Source organism: Narcine bancroftii, chromosome 9 (assembly GCF_036971445.1).
Source record: "Narcine bancroftii isolate sNarBan1 chromosome 9, sNarBan1.hap1, whole genome shotgun sequence".
Taxonomy (NCBI): Eukaryota; Metazoa; Chordata; class Chondrichthyes; order Torpediniformes; family Narcinidae; genus Narcine; species Narcine bancroftii.
Genome location: NC_091477.1, coordinates 51,223,774 through 51,244,932, shown reverse-complemented (window position 1 = coordinate 51,244,932; position 21,159 = coordinate 51,223,774). Strand labels below are relative to the sequence as shown.

General features: G+C 43.2%; 1 protein-coding gene across 3 annotated transcripts in view; it reads left to right on the top strand.

Moving 5' to 3' along the window:
• Positions 1-21,159, top strand: part of LOC138743634 (dihydropyrimidinase-related protein 3-like) — a 198,683-nt gene that overhangs the window by 65,828 nt on the left and 111,696 nt on the right. For all 3 annotated transcript variants that reach the window (XM_069899160.1, XM_069899159.1, XM_069899161.1), the window contains exons 2-3: positions 9,412-9,500; positions 17,668-17,852. In XM_069899160.1, coding sequence (XP_069755261.1) covers positions 9,412-9,500; positions 17,668-17,852 — 274 coding nt within the window. The remainder of the gene's footprint in view (positions 1-9,411; positions 9,501-17,667; positions 17,853-21,159) is intronic.

Sequence of the window (21,159 nt, the reverse complement as noted above, 5' to 3'; positions counted from 1 at the left end):
CAATATTGATGACCTCTCCAACAGCTTTGAGAGAACTACATTGACATTTGGCGCCTGGATTTATTTTGCATGCTGTATAAAAATTGGCGAGGACTCCAAATGTCAACGTGGTATGACTGATGAAAAACCGCTTTGGGCTGGTTTAGATTGTCACAAAGTTCAGTATTTTCAGCATGTGTAACAAGAGGGTGCATAAGGATTGAATTAGCGCAGTAACAATCGTCTAATTGAGACTTCCAAAGATGCTGAGTAAATTGCTTGACTCCCTGCAAGTCTTTCATTTTTGTTTTAATTTGGATCTTTTCTCCAATTTCATTTATAATAACTTGTGATGCATGAAAATGCAGATAACAATATATCAGGCTGTCTCTCCACTTAAATATTATGTGGTTTGGAGTGGGATATAAATTTATGAGTGACCCTTTCATGATCACATCTCATTTCTGGGCGTGCTACCCTCTCATGTTATGAACACAAGAGTTCCTTCTATGATTTTTGTAAATTTTTAAGTTCTTTCAATACAAAATTGCTACCTTGTATGGTTGGGTGGGGATAGATCCCTTTATGGAGGGTGATTAATGATGTGATGTACATGTATCTAATCTGTGGCATGAGCAACTAGCTTTAAAGCCTAGTTTGCAGTCTCTTTTTCTCCATTGGTTTACTCTTTTTTTAAAATGCCTGGAGGTATGGAAAGGGTATTTTTATTAAACCCTACCTGGACTGAGATCTGTGAACAGTGACTTAAATTGCATGGAAATTAAAAAGGAGGTTGATTTATGAGTGCTCCACTTTTACCAATGTGACCCACAGAGACAAAAGCTTGATCTTTCCTGATTTAATTGCATCTTGATGTCTGGAACTCATCATGAGCAGGAAGTGGCCTTTGCAAGGGAGAGAGGACAAAAGAACATGCAGTCACAGTTCCTGTCCATGAGCCCAGTACTGCTTTACTCAGTAACGGTCTCAAGCATGTCAGCAGGAGATTATTTTTATTTATTTTTTGGACATACAGCACAAGTACAGGCCATTTTGGGCCACATGTCCATGCCACCCAATTTACACCCCAGGTATGTTTTTGAATGGTGGGAAGAAACCAAACCCCTGCAGACATGGGGAGAGCATACAGACTCCTTACAGACAGCGTGGGATTGGAACCCTGATCGCTGGTGCCGTAAAGGTGTTGGCCCCTGATTCCAAGTAATTAAGTCTAAACTAATTTTTCCTTCATCTAATTCCCTTGGCAGACATCTGACTCTGGACCCTTTAGTCCTCCATTCAGATCTCTTGCTCCAAGACCAGCTGGAGTTAGAATTTGGAGTGATCTTTATACTTGAGTTTTAGGGAGGGGCAGGCATGACGTGGCCTCAGTGCTGCACTGTACTCTACACAGCAAGTGTTGAAGTTCTACAAAATTAGAATGAGTGTATAATCCTGGTTTAAAGCTCTGGATTGAACTTGGGGGAATCATCCCTTGCAGCGTCGCTGTCTGCACACTTGCAGTGCACAAATGTGCTGGAGAAACTCAGCAGGTAAAGTAGCAACCATAGGAAGTAAAAGGCAGTCAACATTTTGCCTACACCCTTCGTCTGGAGTGCCAAAACTTGGAGAGACGCCTGAATAAAGAAGGAGGGAGCAGGTAGGGTAATGGGGTGGGTAGAGGTGGGAGGGTAGAAGAGAAAACTGCTGAGAAGTGATAGGGGAGAGAGATGGCAGAGAGCCGATGGGTCCCTCCCTGACAGGAGTAGGGAAGGGAAGGGAGTAGGAGCTGCAGGAAAGGAGTGAAGGGAGAACCTTCAAACTGTTGTTCCTCCAAATTACAGTTGGCCTCACTTGGCAGTACCCGAGGCCATGGACAGGCATGTCAGTGTGGCAAAGGGTGTCGAATTGAAGTGGTTGGACACTGGAAGGTCTTTCCTGTTGCAGCAGACAGAGCCAAGATGTTTAATGAAATGATCTCCTAGTGTGCGTCCAGTCTTCCAATGTTGAAGAGGCTACATCGGGAGCACCGGACTTGGTAGATGACCGCTTCAAATTCACAAATGAACTTTTGCTTCATTTGGAAGAACTATTTGGGACCCAGAGTTCTGGGGTGGGTGGAGAGATAAGTGCACGGAGAGCACAAGTGTTGGCATCAATTTGAAGAGCAAGATATTTCTTGCCAATATTTATCCCTCTACCACCTTGATGGATTATCTTTTCATTGTTCAACAGCTTGCTGTGTGCATATTAGCTGCTAGATTTCTCAAATTATACAAGCTTTTACCACTCAAAAGCACTTCCCTGCTGAAGTGTTTTGATCGTCTAAAAGATGCTATGGGGTGTAAATTCCTTTTGAATGCAATGCAACATTCTTGGTGTTATATTTTCCCTGGATGAATTTAGAACCAGAAGGCACTGTCTGAATATAAAAGGTCAGCCATACAGCACATAGTTGAAAAAATTTATTCACCCTGTGCTAAGTCGTCCTAGGCAACATTGCAGACCTAAGTTGCATTCCATTTACCTTATGCACATTGCCAAGGTATGTAAACATTATTCTGTCGCAGAGTAAGACTCAACAATGAGCTACTAGAAGAGCTCAGCAGGTCAGACAGCATCCTTGGGTCAGTCAAAATTTTGGATTGGGATCCTTTATCAAGGCTAAAGTGTAAGTGCTGTTAAGTGCCTCCAGACCACATAAAATACCAACACAACACATTCAACTATCAGACCATTCAGTGCAAGAAAAAAACAAACAACTAAACCAAACTAAAAATTGACTTCCAACCAAAGAAGGTGATATTGAGAGGTTAATGAAAAACTTGATTGAACTGCTTGAGTCTTAAAAGCTATCGTGCACAATGTAGAAATACTTTGGGGGAATGATGGGAGACTTGCTCTCTCAGAATGCTGTGCGGCAGAGAAAGGGCTGCATGCACGGAGCACTCATGGAGGGGGTTTCTCTGCCCCACAGCATTCTGGGAGGTCAGGTCTGCCATCACTTTTTTCTCATGGTCTTTATAAATTGTGCATTATAGCGCTACCAACTTTCCCATGCCGTTTAAAAATTGTTGGCTATTGTTTCACTTTCTTTCCCGCTGCGATTTTCCCATAGCAAAATTTATACCTTCATTTTAATCCTTTCTTTCACGTTTCTGCACTCACGCGAAAACTTGGATCATTTCAATCCCACAATGCAATTCAAGTCAAGTCATGTTTATTTGTCATTCATACCATAACCATTACAGTGTACAGTGAAAAATGAGATAGCATTTCTCTGGACTGTGGAGCTGGTTATTTACATGGATAAATTACATCAGAAGCTCTTTTAATAAATATCATGTTACATATGCTAATGAGATGGAAATGTGTAACATCCAGGGAGGGAGGACGGAACTAGGGAAGAAGGAGGTTAAGGAAGGATTTGGTTATGAGGATGAACACTTCAAATTTGACCTGTTGCTGGACAGCGTGGTTGGTGAAGAAAGCATTCGCATGGGAGATTCATCTGCTGTGAATTGAAAGATTGATTATGTATGAGAAATTCACAATAATTGTGAACAAGCAGATTGGGTGAACGTTCTATTGTCACAACCAAAATTATGGTCCTTTCGGCTTGCAAATACATTGAACTGAGCAAAATGACATGGATTGTGAATGCTATTCCAAAAACCTCTTTATAGCAAAGTTCCGAAAGTGGCCTCAAACAAAGGAAAGATATGAGGTACTGGACACGGCATTGTTATTACTGAAGCCTTTATGACATGGATTGTCAATTTCCCGTGAAGCTCCTGCCCACATTTAGCAGTAATGAATGTGTTCCGAATCGGCGTGTGTGGATGATTGAGGGGGGAGGGGAGTGAGGGAATAGCTATTCATTGTGTGCAGCTGTACCCATCTTCTAATTAACTCAATTGAGCTGCTGCGAGAGACTTTGAGTCTATAATCCTCCATCATCAGTGCGGGCAGATCAATGTAGATTATAACATCTCCATAATCATTTAAGATTGAATCTTCTGGTGCAAACCTTCATCTGTTGCTCCTACTTGGTATTCGGCTTGGTTCTGAAGCATTTGGTGACCCACAAAACAGTTAAAACTGTCTCTTTTTTTACATCCCCTTTACAGCCTTAAAAAGGAATTATACTCTTGAAAGATTTTAGTGGCCAGCACTCCTGGAACCCTACTTGAATGGTTTACAACTGTGGATTTACACCCCTGATCTTTGTATGCTGCAGGGTTTTGTGGCTAGTTCCCGAATGCTTCATTGTGCCATTGATGATTCTTTACATTCCTACTTAATGTTTCTGTTGTCAAAGGAGTCTGCTGGATCGTGAATAGGGAAGCGTTCTGTTCGGTGTTCTCTTGTTAAGGCCCCTGTCACAATGTCTAGCATTAAACAGTCGAGGAAAAATCAGCTCTGTGTGCGATGAGTAATGGCCAACTGTCTATTTGATCAGCCGATAGGAAATAACAATGTTTTTCAGTTTTCTTGTGTGTGAAGAATGTTTTAGTCTTATAGTGTAGCTATCAGTTCAAACTGGCTTGCCTGCCTCTTCTAGTGGGAGTAGTTAGGAAGGCAACAAAGGGAAATCTGAACTTGTATCTCTTAATGATCACAAAATGTTGACACAAATGTGCTTAAGCATTCTCTTGCACTCCCTGGCTCAAATTAATCTACTGCTAACTAGAATAGCTCCTGTCTGATTGAGGACTGGATATTATAACTTGGCAGCATAAACACAGTATTCATTGTAATGAGCACCTCCCAGCATGATGGTTGCAGGAGAGCTCCACTACCATGTTACCTTTTTTTCATCATAGTTCCAACCCATTGCCGTCCATAACTCGAAGCAGCTGACGTGGTCGAGCGCTGGCTGTTTTTAGACATGATGTCACTGAATGAATGTCTCCCTGCCTGCATTCCATTCCCATCCTCCCATTTTTCAAAAAAGCATTGCTTTTATAAACAAAAGTGTGATTTAGTAAATTAGATAAGAGTATTCCCAAAGAAACTTTGGCGAGCTCCCAACCAGCCAGTCACAGAAGGACGTGTCTCCTTTGGCCCATGGATTCTGCGCCAGCTATCAACCAAGCTATTTCTACCGCTCCCTTAGAAACGAAGGGCAATTTACAGTGGCCAATTAACCTGCCAACCACACATTTTTAAGCATGAGAAAGACTCAGACTCTCGTTGCACTTACGACGAGTTAATCACCTTGCCTGTTTTTGACATTCTCTTTTAGGCCTCCTGTGTTTTAGTGGGCTTCATGTTTATGTGCTGGGTTATCCAGGATTTTTTTAGGAGCTTTGAGACCTCTTGCAGAGTTCACGTGCTAGTTCTGTATGCTTTTGAATATCTTGTCAGAGTCACGCTGAGGCTCCTGTTGTTTAAACTCTTCTTTATAGAGAGGAGCTGGCTGTAGACTCCCCAGTCCGCATCGATGATGAGATGGAGCAAGTAGACAACTTTAAGTTCCTGGGAGTAAATGTCTCCAGTGATGTGTCCTTGTCCACCCACCAAGAGGGAATTTGATATGTCACCTGGATCCCTCAACAACTGTCAGGGTGAATCACTGCTGCATGGGTCAGGAAATGGCCCATCCAAGATAGCATCATGTCTCAGGCCGTCACACATACTCCCCTTCCTTCCATGTATAACTCCTGCTGCCATGGAAAACGAGTCAACTCACCCTGGCCCCGCACTCTTCACCCCTCCCCACTCCCGTCGGGAAGAAGATTCACGAATATTAGTAATGCATAAACGAGATTCAAGGACGTTTCTCTTTCCACCGTGATCAGACTCTTGAATGAACTTTATAAATAGTAAAATGTTACCTTTGTTCTGTACCAGCTGATCTCTGTAACTACCAGTTGAGATGTCTGGCTGGATTGCTTACACAACAGGTTTTTAATCATTGCCTCTTGGTATTTGTACCAATGAAATTGGAATGATTGAGCCATGTCCCTTTCAGAGACTGGGGCCACTTAACCCCAGTGTGATCTCTGTGTCTCATAAGCCCCTTTTCCACTGACAGCCTGTCCCATGAATTAACTGGGAATTTACCTGGCCACTGGAAAAGGAATGCTGTCCGAACGCCAGAAGCAAATGACTTCATTTCACATCAGGGTACCACCACTCATATCCCTGACATTTGCTGACAAAACCAGTGGAAAAGTGACAGCAGTAAGTCACCCATTTCCAGTTGAAGGTAGAACACTCCGATCCCCGGGGTTGAGTGTGTTTAATGGAAAAGCAATGAGTGTCCCAGTTAAGGGTGGCCCAGTGGAAACAGCACAAAGGGTTTCCTATCCCAGGACATTGCACAGCCAATTAACTGGGTGCCAGTGGGAAAGGGGCTGTAGGAAGCCATGAAGTACTGCTGCATTGGCAAGAGGAAGGGACAAAGGAGGGCAAGTTGCTTTGCTGGGCTGGTGGTGCTCACAGTCATAAAGCTTAATGGGTGATCAACTTGAGATTTAAGATGGTTAAAAAGGATCTAAAAGGTAATGAGTGAAGAATTCTTGTCTCTCAGGTATGCAGAATAGGAAGTTTAAACTTGGAAAAGTGATTGAAGCTAGTTTTACAGGAAGCCTCTTTATGCAAGGAGTGGAGGTCTATATCTTTTACCCTTAGTGCTATTTTGACTGTAGAGGGGTTGATTGAAAATCTCCAATTGGTAAATTTTTGGGCATGGATATTAAAATTCAAAGGACCTTTTCTGGTAGATCAGTTATTACTTAAATCGTAAAGTATTGCGATGTTGAGTGGTCTGTGATTTGTAGACAGAAGATTGGAATAGAAAGCAAAACAAAACCTGTTGGAAGAACTTGGCAACGTTGATGGGGGGGGGGGGGGGGTGGGGGCAGGCAGAAGGAATTGCCATCATTGGGGCTGTGAACCTTCATCAGTCCTAAATAGGGTCTCAACCTGAAATGGAGGGGTGAAGAGTGTGTCACCCCACAGACACTGCTAGGTCTGCTGAGTTGCTCCAACAGGACTTGCATTTTGCCTCTTATTTGTGCTCTTTGTACCATCTACAGTAAAATTCCTGGTATCTGGCACCATTGGGGATTGGTAGATGCCAGATAAGTCTGTTTTCTGGCTGCTTGAGACTTACTCTTACAATGCCTGACTAATATCTGAATTAAGAATAAACAGTTCAAAAGGAAAGAAAGACAAAAATACTATATTTACACAGAACAAACTTCACTTGCATGAATATATAAAACTTAAAGCATTTAACTTTATTTTCAGTCACATTGTTTGAAAATATTGAACCATCGCTGTACCTCCTTCCTCATGGAGCCACCCAAAAATAACATGATAGATGATTAAACTCCCCCCACCCTACCAAGTTAACAGATGAAGGTCTTTGACTGTGGTGACTCTTACTAAGTAGGGATAAGGAGACAGTTTAAGAGAGTTGCACCCCAATGGCGAACAGCATCAGGCAGCCCTTCATCCTGGGGGACACCATGCTGTTTCACACCACTTTATTCTAAGAGTTGCTACAACTAAGGTACCCTGCTGGCTGAATATTGGCTCCCATTGTCACCAAAGGTTGATGTGCTACAATTTTAAGCTTGCGTATCTTTTAATTTTTAAAATTTATTTTCCTTGGGTTTTTTTTGTTGACCCCCTGAATTCTGGATACCAGCGGTTTTGCCGTGGATCCTGAATGTGTAGGTGTACCGGAGGATCCCTCTCAGTCCACTGGCGAACAAACCCATCCAGCCAGGAAGATGTATTTTGATGCATTTAGTTGCTGCTGAAGGACAGCAGAGTGATGCCCCTCCTCCTCAAGAAAGGGGCACTCCTGCATGGGCGAGCGGGCATGTTCCCGACGCCTGTCAGTCTCTGCAGGATGTAGTCAGAGGGCTTGATGATTGGCCTTGATTCAGACATGTTTGTCTTTTTGATTTGAGACATTGAAGGATAGACAGCTATGGGGCTGTGTCACGACAGTTGGTCTGAATGATTTTCAGCCTACAGACATCTTGTGTCAGGCGAAACAGATTTGCTCCACTCTGACCCAAAATGTTAACGAATTAAGCTTGAGTTCAGTGCCTAAATCCTGTTCTTAATTAGGCAACTATATTGTGTTTTCTTCCACTTAGTCATTCCATTTTAAAAAAAAGAACTGCTTTCATACAGCTTGACTATGCTTGTCACATGTTCTGTCTCTTTTTTCTGTGCCACATACAGAGACCACTAATGCATATGTTTGCTTAGTGCTGTCATCAGTTTGTTAGTCTTGTATTTTCCATCGAGTTCTGCTGTGTTTTATGGGCAAATCTTGTTCTCTTACTGGACTCATTAGACTAAGCGACTCCTTGAAGTTGGCACATCAATCAAGGCTGAAGTGACTGGTTTAATGTACACATCAGAGTGGACCTTTCTAACCTGCTCATAACTATAGCTGGAATCTAAAGTTTTTATTATAAACACTATCTTGTGGGGGCAATAAAACTTATTGCTAAATCCTTTCCTCTCCAACATACAAAAGGATTTCACCTTGCATATAAATCAAAGGGCTAAATCATTGAAAAGGTGCAGCTTATCTTGTCCTTTTGCAAACTTTGGTTGAAGTGGGGAAATGCAATGTTAAATATTGCTAGGCAGTTGTTATCTGAGACTATTAAGTTGGCTCTACACTGCAAGCCCAAAGGCTTGTGGTGTGGATTTCTAAGTAGCCAACCTAATGTTAATGGTAAAATCTTGCTTGTCTAAATGTAGATTAAATTTTGAGATGGCAAAACGTGGTAGACAAAAAGCCTGGAGATGCTGGAAAACCGGACAATGCTGGAGGAACATTGCATGCCAGCAGCGTCCACGGAAAGAAATGGAAAGTCGAGGCTTCGAGTGGAATCCCTTCATCGGGAATGCCAAGAGTCGGGTAGTAGCTTGAACAAGAGTGAAGGGGGGAGGGGAGGAGCACAGGCTGGCCGTGGTAGGTAACTACAGGTGGGGGGCGGGGGGGGGGGGAGGAAGCACAAAGCATTGTTGATGGGAGGTTGATTTCAGGTTGCTAATTGAATTTATCGCGTGCATTTCAAGCATCCTTTGCGAACTTTGATGGAGAGATTTGAAGAAACTAATTCTTTGTGAGGCGATTGAATTAACCCTGGCTCTGCACGAGATACTGCCCCGTAAATAATAATATTGCTAATGGGAAGGTCTGCAAAAAAAAATGAAAGGAACATCTATTATAAGCCCAGTTATATTGTTGGGTTGCTTGCAGCAGTGCCTGGGGATCCCCTGAGAGAATGCAGGATTATCCAGAACATTTGATATTTGAGCTGCTGTTTTTTTCTTCTGAAGGAGGCAGAAGAAACCTCTACTCAGACTTGAACCATCAACCTTCAGTTTTTAAAAGTGAAAAAAAAATGCATTATTGGCTGAATAACTTTTGCTTCTAATTTACAGAGTGACCGACTGTTGATCAAAGGAGGCCGGATTGTCAACGATGACCAGTCATTTTATGCTGACCTCTACATGGAAGATGGGCTCATCAAGTAAGTGCATCTTTAATCCTTCATTAATTAATCTGTTGTGTGGCATGTCCAATAGGGGCCACTGGGCAGTGGCACTTTGTATAATAGGCTAGTAATATTCAGAGCCCATCAAACCGTCTTGTGGTGAAGTGGAGATTTTTTTAAAAGATATACAGCATGGTAACAGGCCATTCCTGCCCATGAGCCCACATGGCCTAATTACACCACGTGACCAATTCACCTAAGAATGAACATCTCCATTGACTTGTCTTGGGCTACTTACATCAATGCAATGGCCAAGTAAGAGGCTCTATTTCCTCAGAAGCCTAAGGACATTTGACATTTTCACCAACACCCCTAAACCACTTCTACTGAGGCACCATTGAAAACCCCCTTCGGGACAGGAACTGCTCTGCCCAAGACTGCAAAAAACAAAAGAGTTGTGAACGTGGCTCAGGCGATCAGAACCCCAGCTCCCTCCACTTCATTGACTGTCTATAATTCCTACTTTTTGGAAAAGCAGCCAACGTTTTAAAAGGCTCATCCCGTGCTGGTCAAATTTTCTTCATCACCTCCACCCCACCCCCCACCCCCAGCCCCACAAGGCCAGGAAGAAAATTCAGATTATGTACCATTAGATTCAAGGACCGTTCATTTCCCACCATTATCAGACTCTTCTTGAACAAACATCAAAAAGGGTAAAATTGTCTTGATTGTGCCAACCAATTCTCTGTAACTCTGCACTTTGGTACTGTTCCCTGTACTATACGCAAGCTGTCTATTGGTATTCTCGAAAGGCATTTTTAATGCATGAAGTAAATGTGAACTCGACAAATTCCATTTGGCAAATTTACAGCCTCCACGTACTTTTCAGAATGTATCAAAGTGCTTTTCAGCCAATTAAATATTTTGAAATCTAACCACAGTGATAATGTAGGAGAAATCAGATTGTTGGGGGATCCCAGTCACGTCACTTCAGCATGCTTGTCTTGTCTCAGTCAGATTTTTAACTGCAGATTGATGTGACTCAGCAAGGAATTCCAGATCAAAGCACCAGACAATGATTCAGAGGGCAGGCCACCATGACCTTGTCCAGTCCCTCAGTGGGCAGTTGAATTTTAAACACTGACTCAAATAATGGCCAGCAGCCTGTTCCTTGGGTGATCGCGATGTTACTCTCCCCACAGTGGTTCTTTGTTCCTGACCACTGTAGTTTAAGGACCTTCTTTATGCTTAGTCTGAAAATCCAGATCCCTGTAACATTTGCCTTTGCTTCCAGGAATCTGGGATAACATTCAGTAATCTCTCCAGCCACTCTCTACTTTAAATGGCTCGGCCCATGTTTAACGAGTTGTTAAATGAAAGCTGGAATTGCTGCCAGTCGGAAAGAGCTCCATGATGACCCATGAAAGTCAGCAGGCCTCGAACACGTCACGGATAATAAATTGTTTAAGAAGGAGTTATGAGTGGTGTTGATGTATTGCAGAAAATGTTTTGAATTGGTACAATGAGCATAGAGAAGGACATGCCCCACCTTTATTTACTGTATTTATTGTGAAGAAAGTATAGTTTTAGAAAAACAAAAGGCCAGCAGTAACGCGCTTAATACAAGCTGGTCATGGAAAAGATGGTGAAAAGCTTGCAGCAAAAGTGTCATCAATTGTGGGTGGCTTTGTGAGAGGGGGGGGGGGTGGGGGGGTGGCTTGGGAGGAGGGGGGGGGAGAAAAAGTCACTGTATATGTGTGAAAAAAAAATAGTGTATATCATGGCTAATGTGATTTATGGTGTGAAAAAAAAAATTTAAAAAAAAGATCATGGGTGGCTTTGAAGAGCAAATGTTCCACTTTTTCACATTTCCATGTGATGTAGGAGTCTGTCAACCCATTTGACTCTAGTATGGTTTTTTTTTTAATGAAGAATTTTTGCCACTACACGGGAGTCAATTTGGAGTCGATCCCTGCTGCGCGATTTACCCTGCGGAACTCCTACAACATTTTGGTGGAAGCCTGCAGTGTAAATTGTACCGGAATGATTTGTTAACGGTCATCCACTCTACTGCTCGTCCAACCACTGGGACTGTTGCATTCAGGTCTTGCAGTCTAAAAAGACGCCCAGTGTGAACGATGATACGGGCAGTAATGATATTCATTTTTCAGCAATTTTCCCGACATTGCAGTCTATAAAACATAAATGCTGATTCAGAAAAATATTGTTTCCCTCACTGATTTTCCCTGTAAACTTTTCTCCCCACATTCCCGTCAATCCTTCCCCCTCTTGCACAAAGGGCAATTTATGTTGGCCATCCTACATGTCTTTGGGATGTGAGAGGAAACTAGAGCATAAGTAGGAAAGCCACGTGGGCACAGGAGAACGTGCAAGCTTCACGCAGAAAGTACCGGAGGCCAGAACTGAACTTCGGTGGCAGGGCTTGTGAGACCGTATTGATAGCTGCTCCCCTGCCCTAAATGGTGTTTTAGTTTTGCAAACATAGACTACTAGGTCATTCGTTGTCGGTGGATCAAGCAAGGTTGGTCGAACAAAGGAGATTTGGCTCCATGAGAACATTGGGATTAAGGCAAGAGGAAGAGATAAAAACAGATGCATCAATTCACAACCACTTGGCATTTGCTGCAAGTTTCTCTGCTATGTAAAAATAATGGAAACCGAAGAATAGACAAACAGGATGGTCCTAAGTTGGATTGTAAGAACTTGCTTAGAATCAGGAGAAACAGTAGATGCCAGCAAGTGTTGGTTGAAACTTTTGTGCACCTTTAATTTTGTACATGGCCTCTTTCACATTGGCTAACCAGTAAATTGGCCGCTCAACAAACCGGTTAAAGAAGTAGTTTTTACCGTTCACACTGGACCACTGCTCATCGATTCTCTGCATCCTTTCACACCCAGCACGAGGCCTCCCTGAGGAGGAGGGCACCTATCCTCATTAATTTGTCCCAGGGTACCCCATGCCCCTTTCACACTGGGGTAACCAGCACGCAGGCGTCACATGGTCCCGGGGAAGATGCACCCTCCCTAGGTGGCCCATCCCTTAGGACATTAACTGGTATATTGGCAGTTAAGTACTGGGATAAGGTGCCAGTGCGAAAGGGACTGTGAAATTAGGGATATTAATATAATACATGTAGATGCATTTCTTGATCAGCTGCCTGAGTCATGAGTGTGTATTGTCACATAATGAATAGATCCACCAAAAATCTGTTTGTGCCAAACAGGTTTGCAAGCTACACTAAGTGCAGTAGCATGCATTAAATGTCCACAATATGCCAAGACCAAAATCAAAAGATAGATAAATATTCACAGTTCCAATAAATGGAAGAAAAAGGTGAGATTTCAATGATGCAATAATATCTTTCAGTGATCCTGGACCAGTTGGTCATTAAGTAGTACGAGGAGGTGCAGTAGCCTGATGGCCTTGTTATTAATTCTACTTTTGATTTGGAGCAGGTATTCTCATTGAAAAATCCCAGATTATAAGATTATACTTCTGAATATTCCAACTGGAGAGGATTACATTTCTCCATCCATGATTCATGAATTCCTTAATGACAACACATGAAGACATTTTTGACCTTTAGCACCTGGCTGTCTTAACTCGTTTGGAGTTCTTTTACCTTTTCTGAATCTAGGTCCTATATGACTGTAATATTTGTCCTCTCTAAGTGGCTACACTGAGGGGCTGAAGGCAGTGGTGGCTGGTGATTGACAGCTATTTAGGCCTTTCCAACTTTGCCTGTGACCTGAGGAACTAGAATTGAGGGTCAGAAATGTCACTAAAGGATGGTCCAAGAGAAATGTCACTAAAGGATGGTCCAAGAGAAATGTCACTAAAGGATGGTCCAAGAGAAATGTCACTAAAGGATGGTCCAAGAGAAATGTCACTAAAGGATGGTCCAAGAGAAATGTCACTAAAGGATGGTCCAAGAGAAATGTCGAGCCTGAATTTTCAGAGCAGATGTCCAACCAAGGAGTGAAAAGCTGTCTGCTCCAGGCACAAATTTCAAGCTTTTGCCCATCAGATAACCAGTCCGAAAGGAGCAGCTGCCTCACATGGACCTGGCCTGGCCTCGATCCTCAACCTGTCTACTGCCTGTCTGGTGTTTGCATGTTCTCCCTGTAAATGTGGGTTTCCTCTGGGTGTTCTGGTTTCCTCTCACTTCCTAAAGACACATAGGTGGGCACTGTGAATTGCCTGAGGTTTGTATGTGACTGGTAGAATCTGGGGGGGGGGCGGAGTTGATGGGATTGTGAGAAGAAAACGGAAGGGATCAGTGTAAATGGGTGTTGATGGGCTCAATGGGCTGAAGGGCCAATTTGTATCTATGACTATAATATTTGACCTATATAAGCCGTTACAGCTTTACAAAAGGAATGGTAGTATTTTGAGGCAAGCATGTCATTGATTTGTAGTATTTCAGATACCTTCCACAAACGAACCACAACCTTAGTCACCGAAGGTCGGTCATTGTTCCGTCTGGGTCTTTCTAGTTATTTTCATGATCTGCTTTCCTTTCTTCAAATTCATGAGCAGTATTTCTTCCACATGTATGAACCAAACGCCTCTTCTGCACAGCCCTTGAAAGCCGGGTTTAATCCACCTTTCGAGTACTGTGTGAAAGTATGATGGGGAGGGGGGTTGTCTACACCAGTGGTTCTCAACCTTTATTTTTCCACTCACATCCCACTTTAAGTATTCCCTATAATCATCGGTGCTCTGTGATTAGTAAGGGATTTCTTAAGGTGGTATGGGGATGGGAAGAAGAAGTTTGAAAACCACAGTTTTAATTGTACCTCATTGACTCGTTATATGTACGGTCTCATAGCTCCAAAGAAAATGGGCCAATGACAATTTTCCTCAAGCAAAATATTTCAGTAACAATTGGATCTAGAGCAGTGATTCGCAACCTTCCCTTCCCACTCACGGATCACCTTAAGCAATCCCTTTCTAATCACAGAGCACAATGGCATAAGGATCACTTAAAGTGTTATGTGGGTGGAAAGGAAAAGGTTGAGAACAACTGGTCTATATTTACCCAGCTTCAATCAGCCAATGTAGATAGTCTCCGCGTTGGAGCGTATTGGACTCACGGAGCCTGCTTTTTTCGGTTCTGTGTGAACAAGTTAGCTGGATTCCAGAGGTGTGTCATGTGTACAGCAATAACACTGTTTTTCAGTGTAGAAAGGGCTTTAAGGAAGGGTATTGAGACTGGTTCATTGTGTGATAATGCTTGACGGGAGCCTGGTGTTGGAGGAGAGCTTTACCCAAAGCTCTCTGATTACAACTGATGGCTGGACTCTCAGAATCAGCAATGTTCTTTTCCTTATTTGGTTTGTTAGTGCATTGATGTGAAGCGGAGGTGTACGTCCTGTGAATACTGTACATTTCCTCAGCAGTTCAGCATAATTAGTTGGTGACTATCAACGTGTTCCCTGGGTGTTGCAGGGAGTAATGTTAGTTTGCCTTTCTACTGGAGATGAACTTTGACTGTGAGACCACCCTTGTGTTTCAGAAAATGGAGGGAATGGTCTGCGGATGCTGGAAACCTAAAATAACAGCAGACAGAACTGACAATTACTCCATGGGTTAGGGAGCATCCATGGAAGGAGAAACAGTTATCACTTTAGACCTGCCTTCTGAGGAAGGGTTGCAGATCCAAAACGTTGATGGTCTCTCTTCATATTTCCATATTTGTTGCCTATCCTGTTGTGTTTTACAAGTGTGTTCTCTTTGCGTTCCATTAGTTTGCATTCCTGTATATCTCCCTCGCCTTTCTTTATTCAAGTAGCCCACCCGCTCCATCTGTGGACAGTATGGTTGTTTCATAATTTAGAGATTTGAATCCTGCCCAAGGTCGAGCAACTTGTCTGTGAACTACTCTTTGCAGATGATGCCGCTTTAGTTGCCCATTCAGAGCCAGCTCTCCAGCGCTTGACGTCCTGTTTTGCGGAAACTTCCAAAATGTTTGGCCTGGAAGTCAGCCTGAAGAAAACTGAGGTCCTCCATCAGCCAGCTCCCCACCATGACCACCAGCCCCCCCACATCTCCATCGGGCACACAGAACTCAAAGCAGTCAACCAGTTTACCTACCTTGGCTGCACCATTTCATCTGATGCAAGGATCAACAAAGAGATAGACAACAGACTCGCCAAGGCAAATAGCACCTTTGGAAGACTACACAAAAGAGTCTGGAAAAACAATCACCTGAAGAAACACACAAAGATCAGCATGTACAGAGCCGTTGTCATACCCACACTCCTGTTCGGCTCTGAATCATGGGTCCTCTACCGGCATCACCTACGGCTCCTAGAACGCTTCCATCAGCGCTGTCTCCACTCCATCCTCAACATTCATTGGAATGACTTCATCACAAACATTGAAGTACTCGAGCTGGCAGAATCTGCAAGCATCGAATCCACGCTGCTGAAGACCCAACTGCGCTGGGTGGGTCACGTCTCCAGAATGGAGGACCATCACCTTCCCAAGATCGTGTTGTACGGCGAGCTCTCCACTGCCCACCGAGACAGCGGTGCACCAAAGAAGAGGTACAAGGAATGCTTAAAGAAATCTCTTGGTGCCTGCCACATTGACCTCCGCCAGTGGGCTGATATCGCCTCCAACTGTGCATCTTGGTGCCTCACAGTTCGGCGGGCTGCAACCTCCTTTGAAGAAGACCGCAGAGCCCACCTCACTGACAAAAGGCAAAGGAGGAAAAACCCAACACCCAACCCCAACCAACCAATTTTCCCTTGCAACCGTTGCAACCGTGCCTGCCTGTCCCGCATCGGACTTGTCAGTCACCAACGAGCCTGCAGCAGACGTCGACATACCCCTCCATAAATCTTCGTCCGCGAAGCCAAGCCAAAGAAGAAGAATTTAGAGATTTAGTACAAGACAGGCCCTTCTCGCCCAAATGCCTGCACCACCCAATTATATCCATGTGACCAACCCTTGTGACCAACCAACCAATCATTAGTTTTGTACCTTGATCTCTGCTATATAAAGTGCACTGTTTGATCTGCTGAGTTTCTCCAGCATTATGCTTTAAAACCTACCAACCATGTACATCTTTGGAGGAAACCCACATGGTCACAAGGAGAACATGCAAACTCCTTGCAGGCAGTAATCGATTTGAATTGGGTTTCGGGTGCTGTAGTGGTATTGCACTACAAGGTTAGTAGGTTGATTGGTCAGATGGATGTATTTGGATGGCACAAGCTTGTGGGCTGGAATAGCCTGTCACTATGCTGTCTCTCTAAATAAGGAGAAAGTTGTGGGGTACTCCAAGTTTAAGTTTATTATCATCTGACTGTCCACCTACAACTAGATGAAATAGGGTTTCTCCATAATGTGCACACACAACACATATAATCACATATATTCATAAAGACATCATTTAAAATAGATAAATATAAATATTTTGGAATGATTTACTCAGTTACAGGATACTGTTCATCAATCTCACAACCTGAGAGAAAAAAAGCTATTTCCCAGACTGGCAGCCCTGATTTTGACGGACCTCCTTGATGGTGGAGGGTCAAAGATACTGCGTGATGGTTGGGGGGGGGGGGGGTCTTCTATAATTCTTCAAACCCTATTTAAGCAACACTCCCAGTAGATGTTATCTATGAAAGAAGGGGAGGACCCAGTCATCTTAACAGGTTAGGGAGTGACGTTAATAAAAGATAAAAAATTTAAAGTTCAGATCGATGACCTTAAGAAAGTGGATACTTGGAATAAATTAGAGAGACTTAGATAATGGAGGAAATTGATATGATTGTTATGTCAAAATGTTGATTAAAATTAAGAAAAACTTTTAGAACATGGAACAGAATAACAATAGTTCAGTCTGTGATGTCTGTGCTGAGCTGATGCTCCAAATTAAATTAATGCTTGCGTATTATACGCTTTCCTCTATTCCCTACTTTGGTGGCATTCCTTTTTTAAAAAAAAACTTTTAATTGAGAAATTGCTTTGCATCAGGAAAAAATGGGGGAAGAAATGTTTCCTCTGACATGTTTGCTGTCGTAATTTATCTCTGTTGTAATGGCTAAAATGCTTGTTTAATGCATAATTTTTTAAAAAATAATTCCACTTGTCTTTTTACATATTTAAAAAAAACATTTTGGGGGGAAAAAAAACCCAAAGCTGAGCTTCCTTTGTTTCTGTCTTTAGACAAATAGGTGACAATCTGATCGTCCCTGGAGGAGTGAAGATCATTGAGGCCAATGGCAAGATGGTTATTCCTGGAGGAATTGATGTGCACACCCACTTTCAGATGCCATACAAAGGGACCACCACTGTGGATGATTTTGTTCAAGGAACAAAGGCTGCCCTGGCAGGTGGAACCACCATGATAAGTAAGTCGAATAGCTGCCTCATTCATATTTAAAACCTCATCCATTTAAGCAGTCTTTTACTTTAAGCAATTTGCTTTTCCGTGACTGCCCATGTCAATGCAGCCATAGGAAGTTTAAACAACACACTTCAACAAAGTGCACCGTGTGTTAAGTGTTTCCGATGTGACTGTTTTCTTTCTCTTGTTGGTCACATTTTAAATCTGCAGCACCCCACCACCATTTTACTTTTACGCCCCTTTGCAGAGCATCTGTCAAATTAAATATTACAGACGCTGATCTTTTGCTGAGTTTTATGTTAATAAGTGAGCTCCAAGTTTGGAATTGAGTCGGATTAAATTTCTCCTCTTTTGCACTCTTTTTCTCAATAATGGCAGATGAGGAATTAACTGTGAACTTTGAGAGCACCAGTGTATTAAGCTGCTTCACTTAGTCCAATATGCATCTATTGCAAGTCACCGCACCAGGGACATTCTAGTCATGCAGGCAGCAGAACAAGGGACTTGCATTAGATTTGAGAACCTGCAAGATTTGTGGTTCAAGCAATATTAGGGTAGAAGGTATAGGAGATTGAAAATAAAGGGGATGAACTTGATCCCAGCTGTAATGAGATTTCAATCTCACTGCAGCTTTGTGCCAAAGAGAAGTTGATCCAAATTCTAACTGGGAAAGATGATACAAAGATGGAAAGAAGCCATCCTGTTTATAGTTGGGAGTATGAAGGATACCCGGCCCACATTAGCAAGACAAATTGTAAACCTCTGGAGGATGACGTAGTTTTGATGGAAGGGTCTATTGGAAAGTGCAGGTAAGCAAGGGTAAATCTTATGTGTGGGAATGGTACCTGAAAAGGATTATGCACAATTTTACCTTTTGGACATTTTTCGCCAAATAATATAACTGGGGGGTGAAACAAAAACAAACTGCTTCATCGGTTAAGTTTAGGATCTACGCAGGAATATTTCCCTTTATTTGTGGAGAATAGCTCAGCACTTTTGCCATCAGGAATATTTTTTAGCTTGGGATGGGGGGGATCAGTCAGCAAATCTGTGCCATCTAGTGAATTATGGAGGGCATTGTACACCTGGGCTACGGTAACAGGCATTCCACAGAACACCTTAATGGACACCCAAGCCTCTCCTGAGTAGAGGATTCCAAGTACACAATCCCCAGAGTGAGGAGATTCCTCTTCTTCCTTCACGCCCTTGTCCTGTTCCACAAATTCTTGATGGAACTGTGGCCTTGTGGGTTAATTGGACTCTGAGCACAGCAAATGTTGCCAATGTGATAGCCAGATTTAATAAAGGTACCCAAGTTGCAGGGCCACACATGGAGTAAATAGAAATACCTATCTTGGAAACCATTTGAGGCATAGAATGGTGTAGGAGAGAGGAGGCTGTCTCAGCTTACAGCTGTGTAGCACTGCAGCCAGAATATTGGGTACAGTTCTGGTTGTTACTCTATAGAAAGATTGTGATATAGAAAGCCTGAGAAGGTGCAAAAAAGATTCACAGGTGTGCTGACCCCATATTGGAGGGCTTGGGTGACAGAATCAGAGTGGAATCTGAGTGTGAAGAGTGACGGAGACTTATAAAATGAGAGGTATAGCTAACGTGGGTGATCACCCTCTTTCAACACCTCCCCCACCCCCCCCCCACCCTACCCCCAAACCAGGGCAAGGGAGTTTAAAACTCGATGGCATAGAATTAAGGTGAAAGCGAAAAGATTTAAAGGAAATCTAAGGATCAGCTCTTTCCATTCAGAGGGTGATAAATATGTGGAATGTACTGTCAGAAAGACATTAGGATGGGTTGAAACATGAAAGACTGCAGATGCTGTATTGTCTGCCTTGAGGGGGCTCAGGCCTAGACCTTACCTCATGGTTGCTGTGTGACCTGCTGTGTTCCTCTACCATTTTTGTGCTTGCACTAAATTTGGATTGGTACATGGATTAGAAAGGTTTGGAGGGCAAAATGCAGACAAATTGGAGAAGGTCGGGGCAGCACTTTGGTCAGCGTGGATGCGTTGCATCGAAGGGCTGTTTCTAAGCTGCATTACTCTGAATATGCCTCTATAATGTGCAAACATCCAAGTGTAAAATTCCATTTTCTAGCATTTCCTGAGGGGTGTAGACTGTAGTCCATGAGTTGGTTTTTTTCCATCATTTCAGGCACATAGTGTGCTTGGTACTGTTTCTGATTTTCAACGTTTTAGAGAAAACAGAAAGACCTGGTTTTCACTTACCACTGACTGAGTACTGCCATGTTGCTGGAGATAGACAACAGACTCGCCAAGGCAAATAGCGCCTTTGGAAGACTACACAAAAGAGTCTGGAAAAACCTCACAAAGATAAGCGTATACAGAGCCGTTGTCATACCCACACTCCTGTTCGGCTCTGAATCATGGGTCCTCTACCGGCATCACCTACGGCTCCTAGAACGCTTCCACCAGCGTTGTCTCCGCTCCATCCTCAACATTCACTGGAGCGCTTTCATCCCTAACGTCGAAGTACTCGAGATGGCAGAGGTCGACAGCATCGAGTCCACGCTGCTGAAGATCACGCTGCTGAAGATCCAGCTGCGCTGGGTGGGTCACATCTCCAGAATGGAGGACCATCGCCTTCCCAAGATCGTGTTATATGGCGAGCTCTCCACTGGCCACCGTGACAGAGGTGCACCAAAGAAAAGGTACAAGGACTGCTTAAAGAAATCTCTTGGTGCCTGCCACATTGACCTCCGCCAGTGGGCTGATATCGCCTCAAACCGTGCATCTTGGCGCCTCACAGTTCGGCGGGCAGCAACCTCCTTTGAAGAAGACCGCAGAGCCCACCTCACTGACAAAAGGCAAAGGAGGAAAAACCCAACACCCAACCCCAACCAACCAATTTTCCCCTGCAACCGCTGCAACCGTGTCTGCCTGTCCCGCATCGGACTTGTCAGCCACAAACGAGCCTGCAGCTCCCTCCATAAATCTTCGTCCGCGAAGCCAAGCCAAAGAAGAAGAAAGACTGAGTACTGCCATGTTGCTGGAGATGTAAATCCATCCCCAAACCTGCAACAGCTGTTGAGGTGGGTTCTTACTTTCACTTGTAAATGGTCAGAAAAATGAGTCACATTGAGGCAGTGATTTGAAATTTGTGCTTGTTACATGATACAGGTATACGAAAATTTGTTTTTACGAAGAAACCCGTGTTCACTAACAAAAATAAATTTGAATGGTTTTCACTTTTACGAAAATGGCCTGAAATAGTAGTAAATGGGTCTTCACTTTACATTTTGGCTTACAAAAGGTTACATATGAACACTCTAGT